Genomic DNA, 24,109 nt, shown 5'->3' with positions numbered 1-24,109 from the left:
TCCTATTAATACAGAACTGAGACTTGTTACTGAATTTTTAGGGTCTGATGACAGACTAGGTCACCACATGGTATTACCTCAAATTGAGCAGAGGGATAACAAAGATTGAGAATACTGACATTTATCCCCACTCAAATGCAGTTACCTAGTCAAAAAATTAATTCCTATCTTTTTCTTTTAACTTATTGTTCTTCCCATCTTGTGCATTAAAATAATTCAGAAATGCTGAGGGAATATCTGCTCACAACAAGGCAGCAGAAAAACAGACAATATGATTTCTAATAAGCCTGGTGGTAGAATGTTCTTTTGGTAGCAGGTACTATGTACAGTGTCCATAAATCTAGGCCTGAAAATATTCCCTGAAGACTTATGAAATTGAATAAAACTGAAAAATTATACACAAGAGTTCCCACAAAACATTCAGTTCTCAAATGCTTCAAATTTTTCTCTTGAATAAAAGTAATTTTCCAGGAACAAAACTACTACCTAAGTAAAGTATAATAACATAATTGTCACCTATAATTACCAATTGTCTGGGGATGGTTTATTTTCAATGTTGAAGTCTCAGTCACCAGCATTAATCAATAGGACTCTAGCCACCATTTCAAGTAAACATCTTGGGCACTCATTTTATTCCTTCATATCTTTATAAAATCCAGTATCTCCTGCCTTAAACAGATTATTGATCTACTGCTCCCCTGAAAATATCATTTTTAATATCTATTTGCAAAAAACATCCTAGCAGTGGACACATTACCTGAGTTCTTTGATGTTCACTGTTTTCTCTCCCTAAACATTTTACTGTATTTTGACACTGAAAGTAAAAACAAAACAAATTCTAGCATACCAACAGCTGAGACACAGAGTAGAGATATACTTTGTATAGATACCTATTAATTATCCTTCATATTGATGTGTGGAATATTAAGTTGAAGCATGTAAAATTTCAAATATTCAACTATTTTTGATCTATAGAAATAGTAGTTTCCCACCTACAGAAATAGTAATCTACCCAATATTACAAATGAACCCTAGAGATAATTTCTGAGAATCATTTTAAGTTTCAGGTTTCCCACACACATCAAACGTTTATCAGAGCTATTGACAAGCCGCACTTGGATATATTCTACCTTATCCTCTTATCGAGGTTGTTTACCTCCTACTGAGATCATTAAAGATAAAAATGGACAAAAGGAAGGAAATGGAAATAAGATGACAAGGACAATCTAGCAACCGGACCATGCACCCTTATTAAAGAAGGGCAGTTAGCTTATCTGAAATGCTTCCTTTTCCTTGGATGCACTCAATGAGCTTGTAACATAGTCTTAAAATAAGAGCAATTATTGAAACTTTCTTCTTCAAAAGTAAATAGGTTGACAGCTATGACAACAATCTAGTATTAAAAACATCCTTCTCACGTATCTTTATCATTTTCTATTTCCTTACCCAGTTCAAAATGCAAAATAAAATAAAAAATACCTCAGCAGTAAATGAATGAATGAAAGTGTTGAATTTTAAAAATCCATTTATAGTATTAGTGATGATAAATATGGCAAGTCTTGGAAGCCAGATATACAGAACAGGAGAGAGGGGTAGAGAATTCATAGAATCTAAAAATGCAAGAAACAAACATATAAAATAGAAGAAAAAGAGATGAATGAGAATCCTAATTTCTGGGTACAAACATCCCACAGATTATTCAGTTCAGAAAACCAAGTTCTGAAATCTTAACTATAAAGGCTAAGATTTAGATGATTACTGTATCTCTCATTCCAACTATGGGTAGCAGGGCCATAGAACCTGCTGTCCTTGACATTATTTAAAAGAAATGATGCAGGGCTGGGCGTGGTGACTCACGCCTGTAATCTCAGCCCTTTGGTAGGCTGAGGCGGGAGAATCACTTGAGCCCAAGGAGTTCGAGACCACCCTGGGCAACAAAGTGAGACCCTGTATCTACCAAAAATAAAATAAATAAAAAAAATTAGCCAGGTGGGGTGGCACATGTCTGTAGTTCCAGCTGCTCAGAAGTCTGAGACAGGAGGATTGTTTGAGCCAAGGAGGTCGAGGCTGCAGTGAGCTGTGATAGCGCCACTGCACTCCAGCCTGGGTAACAGAGCAAGACCCTGTCTCTCCCACTACCCAAAAAAGAAAAGAAAATGAAGAAATGACACAGAAAACAGGCATGGAAGCACTGCAGAGTCAGGCAGATCAGGAAATCCTACTGATTCTATGATGCATGTATTTTTACTACCTAAAAGATCATCTTTCTTCTGAGGAATGCTAATGCAATAGCAACTTACCTAACTTACTCTAAACAGTCCTCATGCGTAATGTTGTAGATGATGTTGACACCACTATACCCAGAGATTAAACTCTATAGGGAATAGTACTTCCCAGACATGAAATTCTTCAATGAAATGAAGATATAGTTTTCAAATTGAAAACTGTCTACAATTACATTGGAGCCATCTTCCCATGGATGACAGTGTAAGTAGTAAATAATACGAATGCTGTCAGTGTGTCAAAAAAAAAAAAAAAAAGAAAAACACTTGATAGCTGAATAATTAAGGCACCCATAACCATTTTTCACTTAAGTAACACATCATTTTTAACAAAGCTTTCAAGAGGTGCTGGTATATTATAGAGTTCCTTGGAGCAACATTCCAACAAAAGATAAATCTTCCTGAAAGACTAAATATGAATTTTTTTAAAATGTGCTTGGCAAGACACTTAAATAGTTTTGAGGAACTCAGTGAACCTAAAATACGGCAGTTTCTCCATCCCTCCTGGTTTGAAAGATATTACTGTTCCATACAATAATTTGTGTCTTTTCAAATAAAAAGGAAAAAAGGTCAATGGAAGTTCACCATGTGAATTAAGAGAAGCAGTAATAAATGCACTTATGAAAAAAAAATTTTAACTGTTGTAGACCTAGTTCTTCCCACTCACTTCCTCATGTTGCTTTCATGAGGTAATTCTAATAAGTCTAGAAAGCAAGACTTGATTATTTCACAGAAATGCCATATATATAAATATATATATATTTATATATATTGCTTTTTATTACATACCAAGGGGATATGAGAGTGAATTTGGCTTTAAGAGGACTTGAAGTAAGAATGACATCTTCATTTAAAGCAAGCTGCTTTTGACAAAGGCATACTAACCCAGGAATAAAGGAAAAGTGCTGCCCTCTCTCCCAACTTTCTTGTGCTTTTTTTTTGAGTCGGTCTCACTCTGTCATCTAGGCGAAAGGGCAGTGGCATGATCAACACTCACTGCAGTTTTGACCTCCTGGCTTCAAACAATGCTCCCATCTCAGCTTCCCAAGTAGCTGGGATTACTGGCATGCCCACCACATCCAGCTAATTTTTTTTTCAGAGATGGGGTCTTGCTATGCTGTCCAGGCTGGTCTTGAACTCCTGGGCTCAAGCAATCCTCTTAAGAGCCTTGGCCTCACAAAGTGATCCTCCCATGCCTGGCATCTTGTGCTTAATTTTTAACTTAAAACAAAAAATAAAAAAAAAAATTCTCAATTTCCAGTTTTTAAGCACATCAAAACTCTAAAATATCACTTTAACAACTTCAAGTCATATTCAAAAAAACCTAATACCTCCATATAGTGTACTGCTACTCCATGCAAAGTTCTACTTAAGACTTCACTTTTATTTTGTTTATCACGTTAATGCATGCTGGCAGTGGATGCTCTAATCCAGCACAAGAGGAAGACAAAAGCATCAGGAAACTCCAAATAGGAAAAGAGTAGGAGATGTATTCACATGGAGATTTGTTCCAAGTGGATCTGCCAGCAAAAGGGCACATGGACCACAACAGGGCAAAAAGGCTTTCCCCGTCTCCACCCAACCCCTCTGGGAAATGTTAACCTAGTAGGAGGAATATAATATACAATAATGGAACCATGAAACCTCTCTTATTTTCTGCCCGTTTTTTCCCCAAATTATCTTTATTCCACAGTCTATCCAATCATCCCTGCCCACTGTGTGTTCCTTTCATTCCACTTGTTTTCCTGTTCTTACCACTTCCTTTTATTTCAATGTGCCATTCCTCTGAAGCCCTTCTCATTTCTTTCCAGTCTCATTATTTTCCAGTCTTCCTGAACCATCATAATTCTCTTTTATGCTGGGAGCAAATCATCCCCACCATGACCTGGTCTTTTCTGGCCTTTTCTGAGAATAACACCTACATGGAAAGTCCCCTTCTTCTGATGCAGCTGGAAAGAAGCAGTTACAATCTGGAATGGGGAAGGGAATGGCAAGGGCAAGAGTTTTTTAAAAAGCAAATTCAGCACCAGAGAAAAATGAGGAAATGTTATAGTCAACTATGGGGAGCATTTCACTTATTACTTTGTAAATTGCATGCACTGAGCTATTATGTGGGTACAATAGTAATGGCAAAACCCACAATTATTTGTGCACCAGCCTAATAGAATCACTGTTGTTTCCCAGGGACCTTTCCCACATCACACTTGTGTTATCTACTCAATTCCTAGAATTTCAAAGCCTCATTACAGCACCAAAAACTGAAATAGGGTAATAGCTTCTGCTACACTGTGTGTCTGGTTGAGCAAATTAAATTTAAAATAAAAGCCACAGCTGACCATGGCAGAAAGCATGAAGAATAATGAACATATTTGCAGTATAGACTATAATTATCACATTACAATACTGATCATACAAAACCAGAAGTTCAGCACCCTGCCTCTTGACACTGCAGTTTATGTAAAGATCCTAAAGCTCCATTCCACAGAAGGAGAAGCAATGACAAAATCGATGTTGACATAGCAGCAGGAAATTTGCCAAAATTCCATCACAAATGCTGAGACTCTTTCAGATAAGGTATCAACAGAAATGGTTTCCGCCTCGACACACCTGGTAGTCAGCCTCCATGATGCCTCGCCACCCCCATGATCTACTTAAACCTAGTGCTGACCCCTTCCGCAATGTAGCAGGGCAGGTCTATGCAGCCCACAGAATGCGGAAGACATGTTGTACAAGTTGCCAGGTGTAAGGAAAGGTTGTGAAAGACTTGGAAATTTAGTGGGTTACCCAGTTAGTTTATCCATCTAGCTTAACTAATTGCCCTAATGCAAGGAATGTGGGTGGGAGAAAAATAAATATAGAGAAGTTGTTGTTTGCCCATCGCCTCCAGCTAATTTCCCTGCAATCTCCCCCTTTTAGCAAAGTAACTTAGAGTGGTTAATTTGCTGAGTGGGTTCAAACAGAATCAAGCAGGCCTGTCAGACCCCATTCTGTGGGCTCACACAGAGAATTCAACCAGAGAGGTGACAGGGAAAAAGCACGGAGAGAGGACTGCATTTTATTCTTGCCCAGAATTCAGCAGGTTGTTTGTGGGTTGGCAATAGTCCGAGAACCTTTTTTGGGGAGTGGATGCCCCTCTGAACTCTCCCCTATCTCAAGTCCTTGGCATTCACTATTACTTAACACTGACCCAGGCTGCAGGATGCCTTGCCCAACAGCATTCTGATGGGCATGCTCACAAGCTGAGGTTATAATAAAATGGCCCACAGAAAGCAGTTCTCACAAGGAAAAAATCTCATGGTCTTTCTTCACCAATACCACTACATTTTTAAAGCACTTAGTGTCTGAAATTGTACTAAGAGCTGATGATAGTCCTCTGAAAGAGATGCCATTAATTACCCCTATTTTCTACATACAAGAAAGAAACGAAGCCTTGAAAGATTAACTATCATGCCCAAGGGCACATAGTTCCCAAGTGGCTGAATTGAGACTAAACCAAGATCTGCAAGGTCCCAACTAGTACATATTTTAAATATGCTTCTGAGTATGGCACTTTTGTGATGATGATCTCTAACCCAGTTAAATTCAGAATTCAACTTAGCTAAATGAAAGAAATAACATATAGAAGTTTCAAATCAATAAAATTGAAGGTTACAAATATACCAGAAACAAACCATATCATCACTTATACCTGCTGTTTAAAGGGTTCTTTGGGATGACATTTATTTTACCAACATGGGTTCTGATGTCATCTAAATGCTGTCATGATCAGTTCCCAAGAAAGCAAAAAGGCAGAGAAAATAACATGGGTTTACAGAGTTCAGTACTACATATGGTAAAAAAACTAATCAAAATTCTGACCTCAAACTTCTGGTGAACATTCATTTCAAAAGAAAACTCAACGAATTATTTTTGCATGCTTTTTGTCTTTATATGCAAGTGAAAAATGTGAAGCTTCAAGTATGATTTAATGGGTTAAGACTTCTTAACTTGACATGACAAAAATATCTCATTTTGCCTGTTGAAAGAATCATGTAGTTAACATCTTTAAAACATTCCAGATTGCAACAAAAATACAAGGGGGAAAGGGCAAAAGGCAAAAGATAGGATAAGTGATGTAACCTAATAAAGACAATTATATACTCTACTAATTAACAATTTGGGCCACCATGGTTTCCTCTTTGTTGAGCTGTAAATTTGCCTTTGCACTAGTAAAATCAACATCCCAGTAAGAGGGAAAAAAATCATCATAAAGGGATCTTACAGAAAAGTAGTTATTCATAGTTTGATTTCTCCAGCCTTGGGCCTGCAGGATAAGGCCCAAGTCAGAAAGCGCATGTTAATGAGCAGCATGCTCCTTATGAAACAGGCTTCTGTCCCCAGAACTATCTCCATCCCACACATAGACAGTTGCAAGGCGTTCAAGTGCGCTCGGCCCCTAACTAGAGTCACTCAGAGGCCTCTATAACTGAGCGGAGAGATCTGGCAGCCTACGCTTGAAATGGAAGTGGCGATGTTAGTTGTCCAGTTTCCTGCCAAGAAGAATGCCTCATGTCTCTTGCATTCTGATCCAGGGGTCCCCACTGTCCTTTTAAAAAATAAAAGTTATTTGGGCTTGTTTGGACTATTTTTACTTTTCAGACTGTAATTGGCAGCCAGATGGATGAATTCCACTGACCTGAGCTCACTTTTAACTTTTCTCATGTTTTCTTGATATTTTTGCAATACTCAGAATTTATATGCAGCTATAGACAGGTGAAAACACACAGGATTCATCATCACCTATAGACTTGAGAGATAAAGCAATATTAAAAATGTATCTAGAAACAGTACAGTGTTCAAATGCAGTAAGGGAAGCAGATACTCTGGGGGAAAAGAAGAACCCTGCCAACTCCAGCCTTCCAAAACACCTCGTCTGAGCATGCCTAGGATATGTGCTCACAAGACAGAAAAAGCTTACAAGAGAAAGAGGAAATCTACCACTTGTGAAGTGCAAAAGCCCTACTAAATATCCTACTTTAATCAGAAAACAGAAAAGCACAAGCATTATCTGTTACAGGGAGCCAAGACCAAAGAGATTCCAAAAGAAAATCTGTCTTGACTCCCAACATTCCAGACCTTATTAACATTAAGCACGTCATTCCAGACAAAGGAAACCACTGTCAGCCCTGCGCAGGTGGATGCTGCTATGCCCTCCCAGAGCCCAAGCCATTCAGCAAAAGGACAGACTCCAAGGACCCAAAAATATCCACAGTCTCAGACCCCTAGAGGGAAAAAACGCCATCCCAAACCTTGGTGCGCTGTGACTTCTCATTATGAATAATTACTGTTATTGTGAATACACTTTCTTGCTGCTTTGGGGGAAGTAAAGCTGTAGTCTGATTCTGGTTTCTGAGCAATGATCACAAAATATAAGAATAGTAAGAGAAAAAATGCCAGGGAGGACCACCTGAGAAAGAATTAGAATACAAAGAACCGGTAATAAGGAACACTGCTGGAGTCAGAAAGCAATCTGCGAACTCTGAAAGACAAATGCACAAGAATAATGCCCTCGTCACTGGCTTTCGGTATCATAACCAGAACCTGTGAGTCTATGTCATGGAATGTGATCTAAAATGCAACTGAGTCTTTGGATTGTTAACAATTCCAAAGGTCAAATGCCAAGAGTATGCTGTATGTTCGTTTTCTTCCATATTTGGAATTCTTGCCACTTTGTCCCAAATTTTCCCATATGGCAGTATGACTTCTAGAAGAGTTCACATAAGCTGCTACCTATATGTTAGTCACACAAAAGGAACTCTTCCACCACTAGTATATATTTATCATGATACAGATAGTACAAGGAACATACTTCAACTTAAACCAAGTGTTCCAACTGAATGCCTCCCACCCACCGCTTTCCCACCCCTGCCATTTAAAATCTTGGTTAAAAATTGCTTGGCACTCAAAGAGCCAGCAGTTCTCAAATGCTACTGTGGCTTATTATTACCTGGAGTGCCTGATGAAACATAGATTGGTGGGCCCCACCTACACAGCCTGTATTCAGTAGGTCTGGGGCAGGTCATAAGGGTACATGTCTCACAAGCTCCTAGATGGTACTGATACTGCTGGTCTGAGCCCATGAATAGCCAGGACCCAGGTGAGGGCTGGATCCCTGGGAAAGCCTTGTGGAGGGTGACAAGGACCCAGGTCCTCCACTCAAACCACTGGAGTTCTAGGGCTGTCTGCTTTCAGAGTGCGTGCGTGCGTGCGTGTGTGTGTGTGTGTGTGTATGAATGTGTGTGATGTGGTAGGGGTGAAGGGATACTGTATTTAAAACTGGTAATCCACACAAGATTGCCTGAAAAGAGAGGCAATCTGCTCATTGACAAGATTTTGAAAATCACTGACCGTAACTCACCTGTTCATTTTACTGAAAGGGAAACCACGGCTTAGTGAAATGACATGTTCTGTGTCACACAGTCCAGAACACCGATTATTTAAAATCTTACAATTCCATTCTGTTTTTAAAATGTAAAAGTCATATATGAAAAAGATATCCTTACTCTTAGGGTAAGCCCCAGGAACAAAGTGAAGGTCAACAATGTCAACTGCACACAGCAAATTTTTATACATAAAAAAGTGTTTGGAGGCCAGGCGCAGTGGCTCACACCTGTAATCCTAGCACTTTGGAACGCTGAAGTGGGTGGATCACCTGAGGTCAGGAGTTCAAGACCAGCCTGGCCACCATGGCGAAACCCCATCTCCACTAAAAATACAAAAATTAGCCACGCATGGTGGCAGGCGCCTGTAATCCCAGGAGAATTGCTTATAACCTGGGATGTGGAGGTTGCAGTGAGCCAAAATTGCGCCACCGCACTCCAGCCTGGGCGACACAGCCAGATTCTGTCTCAAAAAAAAAAAAAAAAAAGTTTGTAAATTGTGACTTTACACTCTTGATTTCCTCTCCCTTCACCATCTGCCCACATATACACACAAACACACACACATACATATTATTGGGACTACTTAGGTCTTTTAAAATTAAACAGTGGATCCTCATCAAAGCTTTTGTTTTTTACTCTAAATTCACCTAATTATTTCTATAACAATATTAGCAGATAACCTAACTGCTTTCTGAGGGGCTATAACTGGCTGAAAATTGAAGGATTTCAGTTAGAAAACTGGATCCTGACTCACTGTATCCCACTCAATAACTTCCTTAAAATATTGTGTGCTTTGGTTTTTATCAAGAATAAAATGGAAGAAATGAAGCTTCCTTCTCACTCAATGAAGAGCAACAGAAACTTCTTTAGCTTCTGCAGTGAAAGGCAATGTGACTATTTTAACTGGGTTTTGGCCACAGAACAGGCTCAAGGCCCAGCTGTTGCATAATACTCCGTACACAAGAACAAATTTTTCCATTCCTGTCCTTGAACATCTGTGGACTGGATGCCCAAGCACTGTTCTAAAATGAAATGCTGGGAGAGGAAGAGAAAGGAAGGCAAAAACTCTTGAAATATTTTCCCCTAACTTATCTGCCATCATAATATGTTGGAGAGACAGGCAGGCTTCATAGAGGAGGTGATAACTGAGCTGGCTCTTGAAGGCCTGAGTTGGAGTTTGCTAGGCAGAGGAACTGGGAGGACAGGCCAAAAAAGGGGAATGAGGCATATTCACAAAATGGGGCAGAACACCGCATGTCTGGTGGGGAAATGTGAAGGGCCACAAGAGGTGAGTATGTGTCATATCATGCAGTTTAGACTTTATTCTCTAGACAGTGGGGAGCACCACAGAGGTTCTCAAGGAAGGAATTAAAATGTTGAGATCTATTTAACTGTAGCCACAAGAGAGGATGCACTGGAGAGGAAAATGAATAATCACACATCTTAAACCATAAGGTGGCCCTTCTGGGCAGTCTCTTAAGGTTCAGAGCGAGCAAAGAAAATCCTAAGAAACGTATGAGGAGACACCAGGGACCATGAGAAATGAAGTCCCAAGAGGCTGTGCACCAGAGTTCTTTCTCACTCAGAGCTGGAAGTGCCCTAGGACGAGGTGACGAGGAGATGTGTGAGATCTGGTACCAATTCCACCAGAGAGGACCCCAGGGTATCTGTACGTTTCTACCCAGTGGCAACCTTTCTTAAAAGAGCCTGGAAGTGTCCAGGCACAGTGGCTCACGCCTGTAATCCCAACACTTTGGGAGGCTGAGGCCAGGAGTTGGAGACCAGGAGTCAAGGCCAGCCTGGCCAACATGGCAAAACCCCGCCTTTACTAAGAATACAAAAAAATTTGCCAGACGCAGTGGCTCACGCTTGTAATCCCAGCACTTTGGGAGGCCGAGGTGGGTGAATCACCTGAGGTCAGGAGTTCAAAACCAGCCTGGCCAACATGGTGAAATGCCATCTCTACTAAAAATGCAAAAAATTAGCCAAGCATGGTGGTGTGCGCCTGTAATCCTAGCTACTCGGGAGGCTGAGGCAGGAGAATCGCTTGAACCTGGGAGGCAGAGGTTGCAGTGAGCTGAGGTCACGCCATTGCACTCCGGCCTGGGCAACAAGAGTGAAATTCCATCTCAAAAGAAAAAAAAGAGCCTGGAAGCAACTTTCAGAGATAGTGGTCCAGGAATGCAGGGTTTAGCTTTCAAAATGTAAGACGGGTTTAAGCAAAGGAAGCCACTTCTGGCTTAAAGAAGAAATGTAGGGAGCCGGGGTGAGGGGAATGGAGCATGAAGGGAAGGGAAAAGGCTGCCAGATGGAGAGTAGAGAGATGCCTATTTTGAGAGGCAGCTATCTCAGATGAGAGGTGATCCTATAATAACAGGAGTCCTAAAGATGAGAGAGACAAGAATATTCAAGTCATAAGGGTTACCATTATATTAAAGTGTTAAGAACTAAAGCAAGGGTATTTTTAATATTTAATAATGGAAATTAAAATGCCCATTTTACAAAGTGAACATGGAAATTCAAGGAAAACTAAAAGGAAATAGTAAGTAACAAAGCCCAATTCTAAGCCAAGTACTATATGTCTAATACTAAAGCCCCAACTGTTCTCGGCTCACATCACACCATTAGCTCCAAGGGAGTGCAAGAAGACAGAGATCCCATATTTCTCAGAGTGTACTATGGGCCTCTGTCATGCCTGTTTTCCTGAAGGTAACAGTAAATGAAAGGGGAGGCTAGCCACAGAGCAGTTTCCTTGAGCAATGCAACACTTTGTTCCAGGAAAAGGAAATGGTACAATAGCTTTGTGTGTTCAAAAAGAAGGCTTGCTCTGGAAAACAAGGCAATTAAGAAAACAGGACTCATTTAACAATATTTACTGAGTACCTACTATGTGTCAGGTACTAGAAGGAGGGAGAGAATGATGAATAAAACAGATACAGTCCCTATTCCATACTGTGTACAACTTGGTTAACCATCCTTATTACTATGATAGTATAATAATTTTCCATCTTGGCTGATTATACATTATCCCCAATGGAGGTTTGATTAAAACAAAAAAAACATGAAGTCAAAAGTGGTATGAAGATTCTGATTTAGTAGGTCTAAAATGGAGCCCATGAATCTCTATTGCTTTAAAGTTTCTGAAGCATAGTTAACTGAGTGAACTAGACCTCAAGAGAGAAATTAAGGTATCCGCATCTTTTTAATACATGTATTTATATTAACATGAGTTGTTTGCTTCTTTTACATGTGCTTAGTTTTACCACAGGACCAGGCACAAACTTAGTCTTTTTTTAAAGATTTGTTTTTTGTAAGTGATAAAAAGTTAAATTATTCAAGCAAATTAACTCAAAGGCAAAGGAATTATAAAGTAAAAAGAAGGAGGCTGAGGTGGGCAGATCACCTGAGGTCAAGAGTTTGAGACCACCGTGGCCAACATGGCAAAACCCCATCTCTACCAAAAATACAAAAATTAGCAGGGTGTGGTGGCACATGCCTGTAATCCCAGCTACTCAGGAGACTGAGGCAGGAGAATGGCTTGAACCTGGGAGGTGGAGGTTGCAGTGAGCTGAGATCACACCACTGCACTCCAGCCTGCGTGACAGGGCAAGACTCCATCTCAAAAAAAAAAAGTAAAAAGATTTCTCTCTTCTGGCCATGAGGACAACTTAACCTAAGTAAAACATTACATGAAAAAAACAAAAACAAAACACACACACACACACGTCACATGTTATGGTTAGGTATATATTCTATTCTTGTGCAAACCACATATGAACCTATTAGGTTTATCATACTAGTATTAAGTATAGTTTTAGATTAATCAGGTGGCACTGTAAACTTAAGAATCAGTTAAGAAGTCTGTTTCTGGGGCACAGATTTAGATGTCAGCCGCAGTAAACTCCAGCAGGAGATACACTGTAAGGATGAGAAAGCAGGAAAAAGCCTTTTGGGATCCTAGGAGCCAACAACCACATTTTGAGGCAGACACAACTGAAACATTGTGAGCCACTTGATGGACCCCATGAACAAGAAGTGTTTTATTCTTCATCTACACTATGTGATTCACGTTTGCCTTTTTGCTTTGACCAGGAGGCTGAAAACAAAATATATGGCTCATATCAAGCAACGCTACCGGAACCCTGCTTCATCTTATTAATATTTTCCTTCCCTTATCATCTTTCGGCTCCTTAATGCTTACATTTATTTTATCTGTTTCTTTGTGTCTAAGTCATTTCCCTTAAATCAGTTTTGGTGCAAGGCAAGGTGAAAATTATTAAAGAATGAGTCAAGTAATCAAAGTACTTCAAACCTCGTAAGCTCTCTGGACAATTTATACATTCTCTGTTGCTTTTCTTCGGATAAAAATTCTCTTCAGGAAAATCTATTACTAATTTTTTTGGTATGAATTCTTGTATAGTCATGGTTAAATTGTAACATTGCTAATAAACTAATTTCAAACTTAGAAATTACAGTATCATTTGACTAAAAATTATTTTATATGAGACCCAGCATCTTCCCTTAAGAGCTGTGTAAAAGTCTCTTGAATCTTTGCTTTCTTTTGTATGATACTGATTTATGTTTTGTTTAAGAGTTATAAGAATAACGTGATAATTGCATAGAGTTTGGAAAATAGAGAAAATAATACATAATTCAAATTAAAAGAACACATGATCTATTCACATTTCACTGTATCTTACACTATTCCTCTCTCAGGCTGAAATTCACTCACCCAAATAACGTAGGGGGAAATGCTGATGGCAATATTTCATTTTACCTAATCTTCCTCTCTCTTGTCAGAAGCTCTTCCATAGACACTCAAAAATACACAAATTCCATCTTTTTCATTCACAATCACATTCTCACAGACACAGTCCCTGTTTCTACCTGAATGAGATGCAGTAAGGAATCCATAAATTCAATGAGTGTTATAATCAATGAGTGTTATAATCAGATTCCTTACCGCATCTCAGTCAGGTAGAAACTGGGACTGTGTCTGTGAGAATGTGATTGTGAATGAAAAAGGGAATCTACTTGAAATAATTGATCTTATGTTTAAAAGTTGTTCAAGTCTTTGTTTTCCAGTCATTTATATCTATAAACTCACCTACCTTAACCAAATGCTACCTTTTTTGCCTCACTTAAGTCATTCTTCCCTATGCCTATAGAAAAAGCCACTGTTTTTCCTTATGTGGCATCAAAATAGGTTCTCTCTAAACTACCTCCAAAACTTCATTTAAACACATAAACCTTCCTCCAAATGAACTGATCTATACCCAAGAGATTCATCTACAAAAAGACAGATGCCATTCTGAGTTGATGTTTCTCTACCTACATGTGGTGGCCCTCATTCTTCCATCTCATTCTTAGTTTCTGAACACTTAATTCATAGGCAAAAGGTGGTATGAGACAATAACTGATGCCAAAACGAAACAGAAACATATTTCTGTGATTCAATGACAGATTTCATTACAGTAAGGAAGTAATTACATATGGTTTATGAGGTATAATTATTTTGAGATTTAAACTAGCCTACAGTTTTAGAAAAATTATCTTTGGATGTCTTCCACATCTGTCTATTCAGAGAGTGAAACAACAGAAGTAGGCTAACATGAAAAGATTTTCAAATATTTGTTATTAAGTAGAAAGTTGCATGGCATATGTGACCAAAATGTAGTATTTCTGCCATGAAGTATTAATAAAAAATAAACAATGCAATATTCTTTCCTTACCAAGAAATAGATCAAAGAAGGTCTACTCAAATATTCTTAGCAGAACAACCAACCACCATGAAATAATATCCTCACGTAAAAGATGTGGAAACATCATTTGAGATGTCTCTGTCTTGATAATTCACTCTATGGCAAACATCTTGAGTATTACCTTGCAAGTCTGAATCATTCGACTTCGGGCTGCTTCTTGCTCGTCGCTCTGTTTTCTTAATTCCGGGACCACCACCGCTGCCGCCTCCGCCACTTCCACCACTGTGGCCCTTCCCATAGCCATTGTATACTGTTGTGCAGCTGCTTTTGTAGATAGAAGAAGGAGGGCTGTTGAGGCGGTTCTGGCGATCGATCTGGCGGTCTTTCAGTTTTTTGTGCGGAGGCTTGCTGTACTGGTCTTCTCGGGTGATGTAGCTTGACATTCCATAAAATGGTATAATTTCTAAAATGGATGATTATGATAAACCCAAACTCAGTTTACATTTTCAATAATAAATTATTAAATGGTCAAATGATCTGGCTCCTGAAGAAGTCTAAAGTATAAAGGAAGTCTAAAGTATTACTAAATAGAGTCTAATAAATATTTTTTAAGAAAATACTGCGCAGTGGCTCACGCTTTGGGAGGCCGAGGTGGGCGGACTGTCTGAGCTTGGGAGTTCGAAACTAGCCTGGGCAACATGGTGAAACCCCATCCCTACTAAAAATACAAAAAATTAGCCAGGCGTGGTGGTAGGCGCCTATAATCCCAGCTACCCAGGAGGCTGAGGCAGGAGAATCGCTTGAACCCAGGAGGCGGAGGTTGCAGTGAACTGAGATTGCATCACTGCACTCCAGCCTGAGCGACAGAGCAAGACTCTGTCTCAAAAAGAAAAAGAAAAAAGAAAATGCCATATACATGATATACATTTAAAGCATTCCCATTTGTTTCTAACCAATCAAGGAATAATCAATCATTAAAAACTACACTGTGTGTTCAGAAAATTTCCTATATTACAGAGAATACTGAAGACAAGGTTGTTATCCCTAAAGAGCTCATATTCTAGTTGCATTTATAACTGAGTTTGATTTTTGCCTTTCAATATGTTTTCAGTAGTTGCAATACATGAAAAAGTCAGAACAAATAAAATACCCCTATTAAACATGTACTTAGAATCAAGCTACTTTAAAAGTCTACTCATCCCTGTAGACAGAATAGTATTTCTATTGGGAAGTATATTGCAGTCAAAGTTTTTTGTGGCATACAAAAGAGCCAACATTTGAACAAATTTAACTAAGATAATGAGATGACACATTTCCATTTAAAATAATCAAAGCTCACAGAATCAGGGGAAATGTTCAAGGAGGAAGTATAAGGATAAAGAAAAGCCATCTCTGAAATCTGGTGCCAAACATAATAAGCTGTGGTCTCAAACTTCTCTTTTGGAGTAATAGAAGGCAAGACAAATGTAGAATGTCACCTGACTTTACTATGCACATTTTAAAGTGGCTCAAAAGAAAATAGAGGCCTGCAAGCAATCTTATGATCTCAAGGGGAAAACTTTATGTTAAATTTAAATTTTTAAATCAGTTCAAAATTATTTTTAGGTATCAGTAAAAATGACAATGCATAACATAAAGATTGGGTCCTTACATCTTTATAAGAAAAAAGGGTCACCTCTTCTATGGAGTGACAATATAAATTACCATCCAAATCTGAACACTTCTGAGAGCGAAAAGGGAGGAATATCAATAATTTCTTCAAGGCAAGAGACCTACACTAGGACTGTCACAGGCACAACAGAAATGTATGGTTACCCTGCATAATTTAACAAAACTGCTGTCTCAATTACTCAACAGTAAAGCTCCACTGTTTCTTACTGTTAACATAGCTAAAGCATAAACAAGAGTTGTTTTGTTAAAAAACAAATCTTCATGAGAGAACCAGTTTGCACTAGAGAATGTGTCAAAACAAATATAATCCTATTCAGAGAGTGTGTATCCAAAGAAACTATGTCAAAATATACCAGAAGGATAGTAAATGTTCTAAACACCACGATGCATTACACATGAGATTTAACATATTCACCATGGGCAGTAATAATCTTTTCAGACATGTTGAAAACTTTTAAAACTCTTATAGTTTAGAAAATTAATATTTAAATTGCTTTTAGGTATGCACACTAAGAACTAAGGTAAAAGAATATATCAATGGCTTATTTATAAAGGGAAGGGATTTTGTTTTACTGCTTTAATTTGAAATCAATGAAGGCATTTTTATTTGCATACATTATTGCTCTGTGTTATTTTAATGGAATTAGACCCAAATACACCATAAAATGAAGAGACTACAATTTTGCTTAACTCTAATGACGATTTAAATCATACTGTTGTCTTGCCTAAAATTGCAAAGGACAGCATTTACAAAACAGTAACCATGTGGCATCCTACTAACAGACTGCTAAAATAAGGCAAGTCAGACATATACCAGCAAGCAATGAGTCAGTCACCAAGGCCTTTCATGTCATCAGAGCTCAGATACAGCCAGAAAGCTCTAAGAAACACTCAATTATTTAATGCATATTGAGTCAAAGCACTGAATACATTAAAAAAAAATTACAGCTAACTAAATTTTTTCAGTTTTTATCCAAATGTTTTCATAGTATATCCCCAATACTTGATGTTTTCTTGGTGTGTCGCATGGAAAAAAGATCAAATTGATAGGAAGTTATTGATGCTGCTACGAAATCAAAGTATTGATTTCATGTTTTGCTATCATCCCCTTATACGACATTGTGAAAGCACCTGATTAATTTGAATCATGTCAAATTTCTTTGACTACAAAAAAAAAATAAACAAAACACACATACAGTCAAATTCTATCCCTAAGTTACAATGATATATTTCACTTAAAATATCATCTCAAAAAAGTTTTTTCTGTAAATAAGTTATAATGTGAGATGAACAGGGGAAAATTATATATATAAAAATATAATTATGAATAAATAATTAATTATATAGAAATTATATAATTATATATATATAATTCTTAAAAGTGATAACTTGCTCAAACATTCTATGGTATAACAGGCATTTCTTCTACAATGTATCTAAACCAACATAATAAATGTCTGAAGCAGTAAAATGCTTCCATTCATAGTCAGACTCAGAAGAAAATCACTTTGCAAAGTCCTAGAGGCTAAAGTCTAATTTTACCCTCAATTATCTGGTTTCTTAGTATCCATTTTGATAGAGAAAGCCTTTAGACTAAACCAACACCAGGGTCAAAACTTTAAAAAGATATAATGTTGGTAGCTCTGAGGCTCTTTTCATATCCAGGTAAGTATTTCCCTAACAATCAGTGAAATTGTGGCTGCGCTAATGGCTACTCTTAAACTAAAAGCAGGTTCAGGAAGGCCACATCAACAGCCAGGGGATTTTTGAGTTCTGCCAGCATCACAACATAGAGCCTTTCAGGAAACCTAAAGGTTCTTGAGACTTCACAATCTTCAAACACTGGAAATGGGGCACAAAACACTTTTCAATTTCCCTTTAACTGGTAGATCATATGGATACCAAAGAAACGATGTGCCACAGTTGTACCTCAGGCCACTGTCACATACAAACATGCTTTCAGGACATGGGAACGATGTCACACTGCCACTTATCTAAAATAAAAGGTGGCTACCTTACTCCTTGATCTTGTAAGGTGGGGGTTGGGGCCGAGTTTGTGAAAACTGAAAGAAAGAAAAAGAACTAAACCCACAAAGTAATTTTTCCAAGGCACCATTCAGGACAAAGGAAGCTAGGAATTCCCCATGAGTCTTACAAACCACCTAGATCCTTTTCTACTATGCTTATTTCACAAGAAACAAAGGGCCGCCTTGAACTACTGAAATGCTGTAATCAGTTTCAACGGCTCCTGACGCCAACGAAAATCTACTCACCTTGCTCACCATATATTGTGTGGGGAAGATGATGCTGGGGAAAAAACTGAGGCGGCATATCTCCAGGTCCGGTAACAGGTGGGTAGTAAGCCGTGTGTGAGTTATGAATAAAATGTGGATGGTGAGTCAGATAGGGAGGGAGATGATGGGTTGGAGACATGGCTGAGGGGTAGCTTGGGGGATAACACTCAGGAGACTGGGGTGTGACCACCACCCGGCGGACTCCAGTACTATCTTCAATCACCTAAAGAAAAACACAAAAGGAAAGAACGCAGTACATATTAGCAGCCTATGAATATATATAGTATTAATAACTTCCACTTTAATTTTACTTTTCCTTCCACCATAGAAAAAAACAAACGCATGTTATATTCTGGTTCTCTAGTTCAACCAGTCAAATGAGTTCTAGAAGTAATAACATGTAACTATAAAAACGTACAAAAACAAATTATTCATCGACATCTGATTCTGATCCCATGTAACTTTTTGGAGAGACCAGTATTTGATAATAAATCTTGTTTTTGTCTTAAAATTTTCACTGGCTTCATCCAAGAGGAGTGAATTTAATGTGTGCTGAAACTGATTTTAGGAGTGACTTTTGAATTTAACTATCAGTTCAGTGGTTTTCCAGAAAGAGGCTTTCTGTGCCACATAAGTACTTTTCCAGGGCTAGGCTTCTAGATATGCTGACAACATTCTTCCCCTTTCCTGCTTTAACATGCACAGTTCCATCATCATCAGGGCTTTAGGAAACAAAGGTGGCATTAACGACAGAAGCCGTAAGTGTGCCCTAAGATTACTTAATCTAGGACTGAGGATATGGATGAAATGAGGGATTCTGACCAAAGAAAAACTTAAGTAACCCCAAATCAGTATGGACACTTTTGCTCCCAAGATGTCCTCATGATGAGTGTTGTGAAAGAAGATGCTTGGAAAAGCAACCTGCTATGAGAAAAGCAAGCCAATCAACACTCTATCCATTCTTTTTCCAATTCTTTGTTCATTATTTATTTTTAGAAATGGGATTTCACTCTGTTGCCCAGGCTGAAGTGCAGTGGCTACACGCAGGTGTGATCATCATACACTACAGCCTTGAACTGGCCTCAAGTCATCTTCCTGCCTCAGCCTCCAAAGTAGCTGGGACTACAGGCATGCATGACCGTGCCCAGCTCCTCTGAATGTTTTCTAATTCATCCAAGAAGAGCAACGAAGGCAGCACAATGCCAATATTTATTGCCTCTGTGGCCAGCGTCACACTACCAGCTCCTATGAGCAAACAACTTTGGTGAAACACAGTGAAAGAAATAACTAACACAACAGATACCATGATCAAAAGGTAAAGCTGTAGGGGTACAGAGAATGATAACATGAGATGGGAGAATCAGGAAAGGCTTCAGGGACCTCAAAGAATTGGCAGGGCTGGGACAGCTGAGAGATGGCCTCTAGGTCAGGGCTCTGCAAGGAAGTGGACACGGAGTAAACCTGGCAGTGAGGGCCAGGCTGCCAAGAAGCCATGCCAGCTGATCTAATCAAATGCACGATCGGGCACACACTCTGACAGGAAGTTTTGTTTTACAAAAAAAAAAAAAAAAAAATCTAAAAACACCACAAAACTGACCTTCTATATTGAAATGGATTTCTCATTATACCTCAGGAGGTTGATTATAGGACAAAATAAAATGACTTAATCATGTCTAAAACATCTTAACAACAACAAAAAACTATACTTAGCTTCATATTTTAAAAGTAGTGCTTAAGACAGATTGGCAAGTCTATCAATGTTTATGTTATATTTCAGTGTACAAAATAGCTTTAGTTTGAATGAACGGCCATTAATCCTTATGTTAAAAAAACAAAAATCTTTACATTCATTAATAAATCTATCAAAATAAATGTTTCTACTGTGTTAATAGTTTATAAATAAGATAATATTACCTATTTAAAATTAAGATTCCTAGTCAGATGCCTAGGACACAGCTTTTCATGTGATCTTTAATAAATATAATCTCTTCTGGGCCTTGGCAAGCTAATCACACTAACCCCATTTATGAATGCATGGAAGCTAATTTACAAGTGTATGTGAAGTGGGTGCTTAAACCATGACACTGGAAATTCTCATGCATGTATTGATAATTATCATCAAAGCTTCTTCTATTTTGTCTAAAACATAGAGCTGCATGCTGTTTGGTAGCACATGTATATAAATAGCACGTGTAGTATAAATACATCATGATTTTTTCCTAAGATCTGACACAAACACGCATTATCCTACAGTATCTTATTTCCCTCCTCACCCTCTACTAGCTATTAAGAAAAAAGAAAGGCATATTCCAGATGTTTCTCTTTCATGGAACCTTCACTCAATCCTGGAAGGACCACAGAAGTAAAGTACTTGTTTTCTAGAGGTTTACAATCTTTATTCTTTCATTCAGTGTAAAACTTCCAATAGTCAACCAGCAACATAGACAACTGATGAAGTAGAACAAGAACAGGGCTCTCACTAAATATTAAGAGGCACGCTTTGGACTTTTAAACAAGACTATTTATAATGAAAAAATTTATTTGATCATTTTATCATATAACTTTGGACCTGTTAACAAAGTGGTTTTAAAAAAAATTTATCAAAAAGCACTAACTTTTTGAAGTTTTTTTTTTGAAGTAGCTTTTTGAAACCACAAATTGCCTGTACATATAAAAGTTGCTTGACAGCTCCATTTTAAAGTATCTTATTCTGTGGGATTTGTAAAAGGTTTTTATTTACATGTGCATGCATAATGAAACCCTTTTAGAAACCTGTTCTTGACAAACCCAAGCCTGTCTTATCATTAAAAAGATTTATTTTAAAAAAGTGAAATATTGGCCAGGCACAGTGGCTCACGCCTGTAATCCCAGTACTTTGGGAGGCCGAGGCAGGTGGACTGTCTGAGGTCAGAAGTTCAAGACCAGTCTGGCCAACATGGTGAAACCTCATCTCTGCTAAAAATACAAAAAATTAGCAGGATGTGGCAGCATGGGCCTGTAGTCCCAGCTACTCAGGAGGCTGAAGCAGGGGAATTGCCTGAACCCAGGAGGTGCAGGCTGCAGTGAGCCAAGATCGCACCACTGCACTCCAGCCTGGGTGACAGACGGAGACTCTGACTCAAAAAAAAAAAAAAAAAAAAAGGTGAAATATTAATTCTGAAATAGTAGAAATATAAAAAATATGTGAGTATTTTTACCATTTTTCTATAACATAAATTGCAACATATTTTAGTTATCCAATTCAGCTTTGATCTACATCTAAGGAAATTATGCCTAAGTCTCCCCCAAAATAAGAAAATCTGAGGAGCAATAACAATGCACAAAATAATTGGCAACTAAGGAAACGGTGGCAGTAACATTCTTTAATAAAGATGGCTCATAAATAAATATATTACTGTAGTCGAATTTAGACATCAGACAGAATTCAGTCCAAAACACCCGAGGCAAAAAAATATGCCTTCATTCTTGGTAGACGACTAAGGAAAAGACAAATGCATTTCCTTTTGTGGTGTAGGAAATTGTGAGAATGTCCAGAGGCAGACGAATCACCTGTATTCAATTCAACTATTATTTCCTGACACATACTATGTGCTAAGGACTGGATATTCAAAGGGGAGAAAAAATAAGTGCTCAACACACAGCCTAAGAATATAAAGAGAAAAATTAGACTAAGTCCTAGTAAGTGCTGTTAAGAAAGCAGAAGTGTGGTGATTTCAGAAATCAGAATAAATATTCTTCATCTAAATTTTTTTCCAGCTCTATGACCCAACAGAACTGTCACTCACATATCCTCTCCAGAGAAGCATAGAGCCTTGGAAAAGATCATTATGCCGGGTTCTCAGACTGTCACCTATCATGGGCTGACTTATGTGTCCCCAAATTCATATGTTGACGTTCTGATGCTCACTACTTCAGAATGTGACTGTATTTAGAAACAGGGCATTTTAAGTAGACAATTAAGGTGAAATGAGGTCATATAGGTAGACTCTAAACCAACAGTACCTATATAAGAGGAGATTTACAAGAGACATGCACAAAGGGAACATCATGTGAAGACACCAAAGGAAGATGGCTGATATGGTTTGGCTGTATCCCCACCCAAATCTCATCTTGACTTCCCACATGTTGTGGGAGGGAGTGGGTGGGAGGTAATTGAATCATGAAGGCAGGTCTTTCCCGTGCTGTTCTCATGATGGTGATTTAAGTGTCACGAGATCTGATGGTTTTAAAAACAGGAGTCTCCCTGCACAACCTCTTTTTTTGCCTGCTGCCATCCATGTAAGATGTGACTTGCTCCTCCTTGCCTTCCACCATGATTGTGAGGCTTCCTCACCCACATGAAACTATAAGTCCAATTAAACCTCTTTCCTTTGTAAATTGCCCAGTCTCAGGTATGTCTTTATCAGCAGCATGAAAACAGACTAATACAGTAAATTGGTCCAAGAAGAGTGGCACATTGCTGAAAAGATACCCGAAAATGTGGAAGCGACTTTGAAACTGGGTAACAGGCAAAGGTTGGAGCAATTTGGAGGGCTCAGAAGAAGGCAGGAAAATGTGGGAAAGTCTGGAACTCCCTAGAGACTTGAATGGCTTTGACTAAAATGCTGATAATGATATGAACAATTAAGGCCCAGGCTGAGATGGTCTCAGATAGAGATGAGGAACTTGTGGAGCAAAGGTGGTTCTTGTTATGTTTTAGCAAAGGGAGTGGCAGCATTCTGTCCCTGCCCTAGAAATTTGTGGGACTTTGAACTTGAAAGAGATGATTTAGGGTATCCGGCAGAAGAAATCTCTAAGCAGCAGAGCATTCAAGGGGTGACCTGGGTGCTGTTAAAGGCATTAAGTTTTATAAGGGAAGTGGAGCATAAAACTTTGGAAAATTTGCAGCCTGACAATACAATAGAAAAGAAAATCCCATTTTCTGAGGAGAAATTCAAGCCCACTGCAGAAATTTGCTTAAGTAACAAAGAGCTGAATGTTAATCCGCAAGACAATGGGGAAAATGTCTCCAGGGTATGTCAGAGGTCTTCATGGCAGCCCCTCTCATCACAGGCCCTGAGGCCTAGGAGGATAAAATGGTTGTGTGGGCCAGGCCCAGAGTCCCCGTGCTGTGTGCAATCTAAGGACTTGGCGCCCTGCATCCCAGCCATTCCAGTCATGACTGAAAGGGGCCAAGGTACAGCTCAGGCTGTGGCTTCAAAGGGTGCAAGTCCCAAGCTATGGTAGCTTCCATGTGGCGTTGAGCCTGCGGGTGCACAGAAATCAAGAATTGAGGTTTGGGAACCTCTGCCTAGACTTCAGAGGCTGTATGGAAATGCCTGGATGTCCAGGCAGAAGTTTGCTGCAGGAGTGGGGCTGTCATCGAGAACCTCTGCTAGGGTAGGGCAGAAGGGAAATGTGGGGTCAGAGCCACCACACAAAGTCCCTACTGGGGCACTGCCTAGAGGGCTACCATCCTCCAGATCCCAGAATGGTAGATCCACCAACAGCTTGCACCACATGCCTGGAAAATCTGCACTCAATACCAGCCTGTGAAAGCAGTCAGGAGTGAGACTGTACCCTGCAAAGCCACAGGGGCGGAGCTGCCCAAGACTATGGGAACCCACCTCTTGCCTCAGTGTGACCTAGATGTGAGACATGGAGTCAAAGGATATCATTTTGGAGCTTTAAGATTTGACTGCCCCACTGGATTTTGGATTTGTATGGGGCCTGTAGCCCCTTTGTTTGGGCCAACTTCT

At 38.9% G+C, this 24,109-nt stretch overlaps 1 protein-coding gene across 8 annotated transcripts in view; it reads right to left on the bottom strand.

The window, feature by feature from the left end:
* Nucleotides 1-24,109, bottom strand: part of FNDC3B (fibronectin type III domain containing 3B) — a 361,054-nt gene that overhangs the window by 134,395 nt on the left and 202,550 nt on the right. For all 8 annotated transcript variants that reach the window (XM_031009318.3, XM_063704357.1, XM_055381469.2 and 5 more), the window contains 2 exons: nucleotides 18,351-18,594; nucleotides 14,588-14,869 (listed from right to left, as the gene is read on the bottom strand). In XM_031009318.3, the coding sequence (XP_030865178.1) occupies nucleotides 14,588-14,869; nucleotides 18,351-18,594 (526 nt within the window). The remainder of the gene's footprint in view (nucleotides 1-14,587; nucleotides 14,870-18,350; nucleotides 18,595-24,109) is intronic.

Source organism: Gorilla gorilla, chromosome 2, assembly GCF_029281585.2.
Source record: "Gorilla gorilla gorilla isolate KB3781 chromosome 2, NHGRI_mGorGor1-v2.1_pri, whole genome shotgun sequence".
NCBI lineage: Eukaryota > Metazoa > Chordata > Mammalia > Primates > Hominidae > Gorilla > Gorilla gorilla.
Note: the sequence above shows the minus strand (reverse complement) of the source record. Positions and strands in the feature narration are given on the sequence as shown.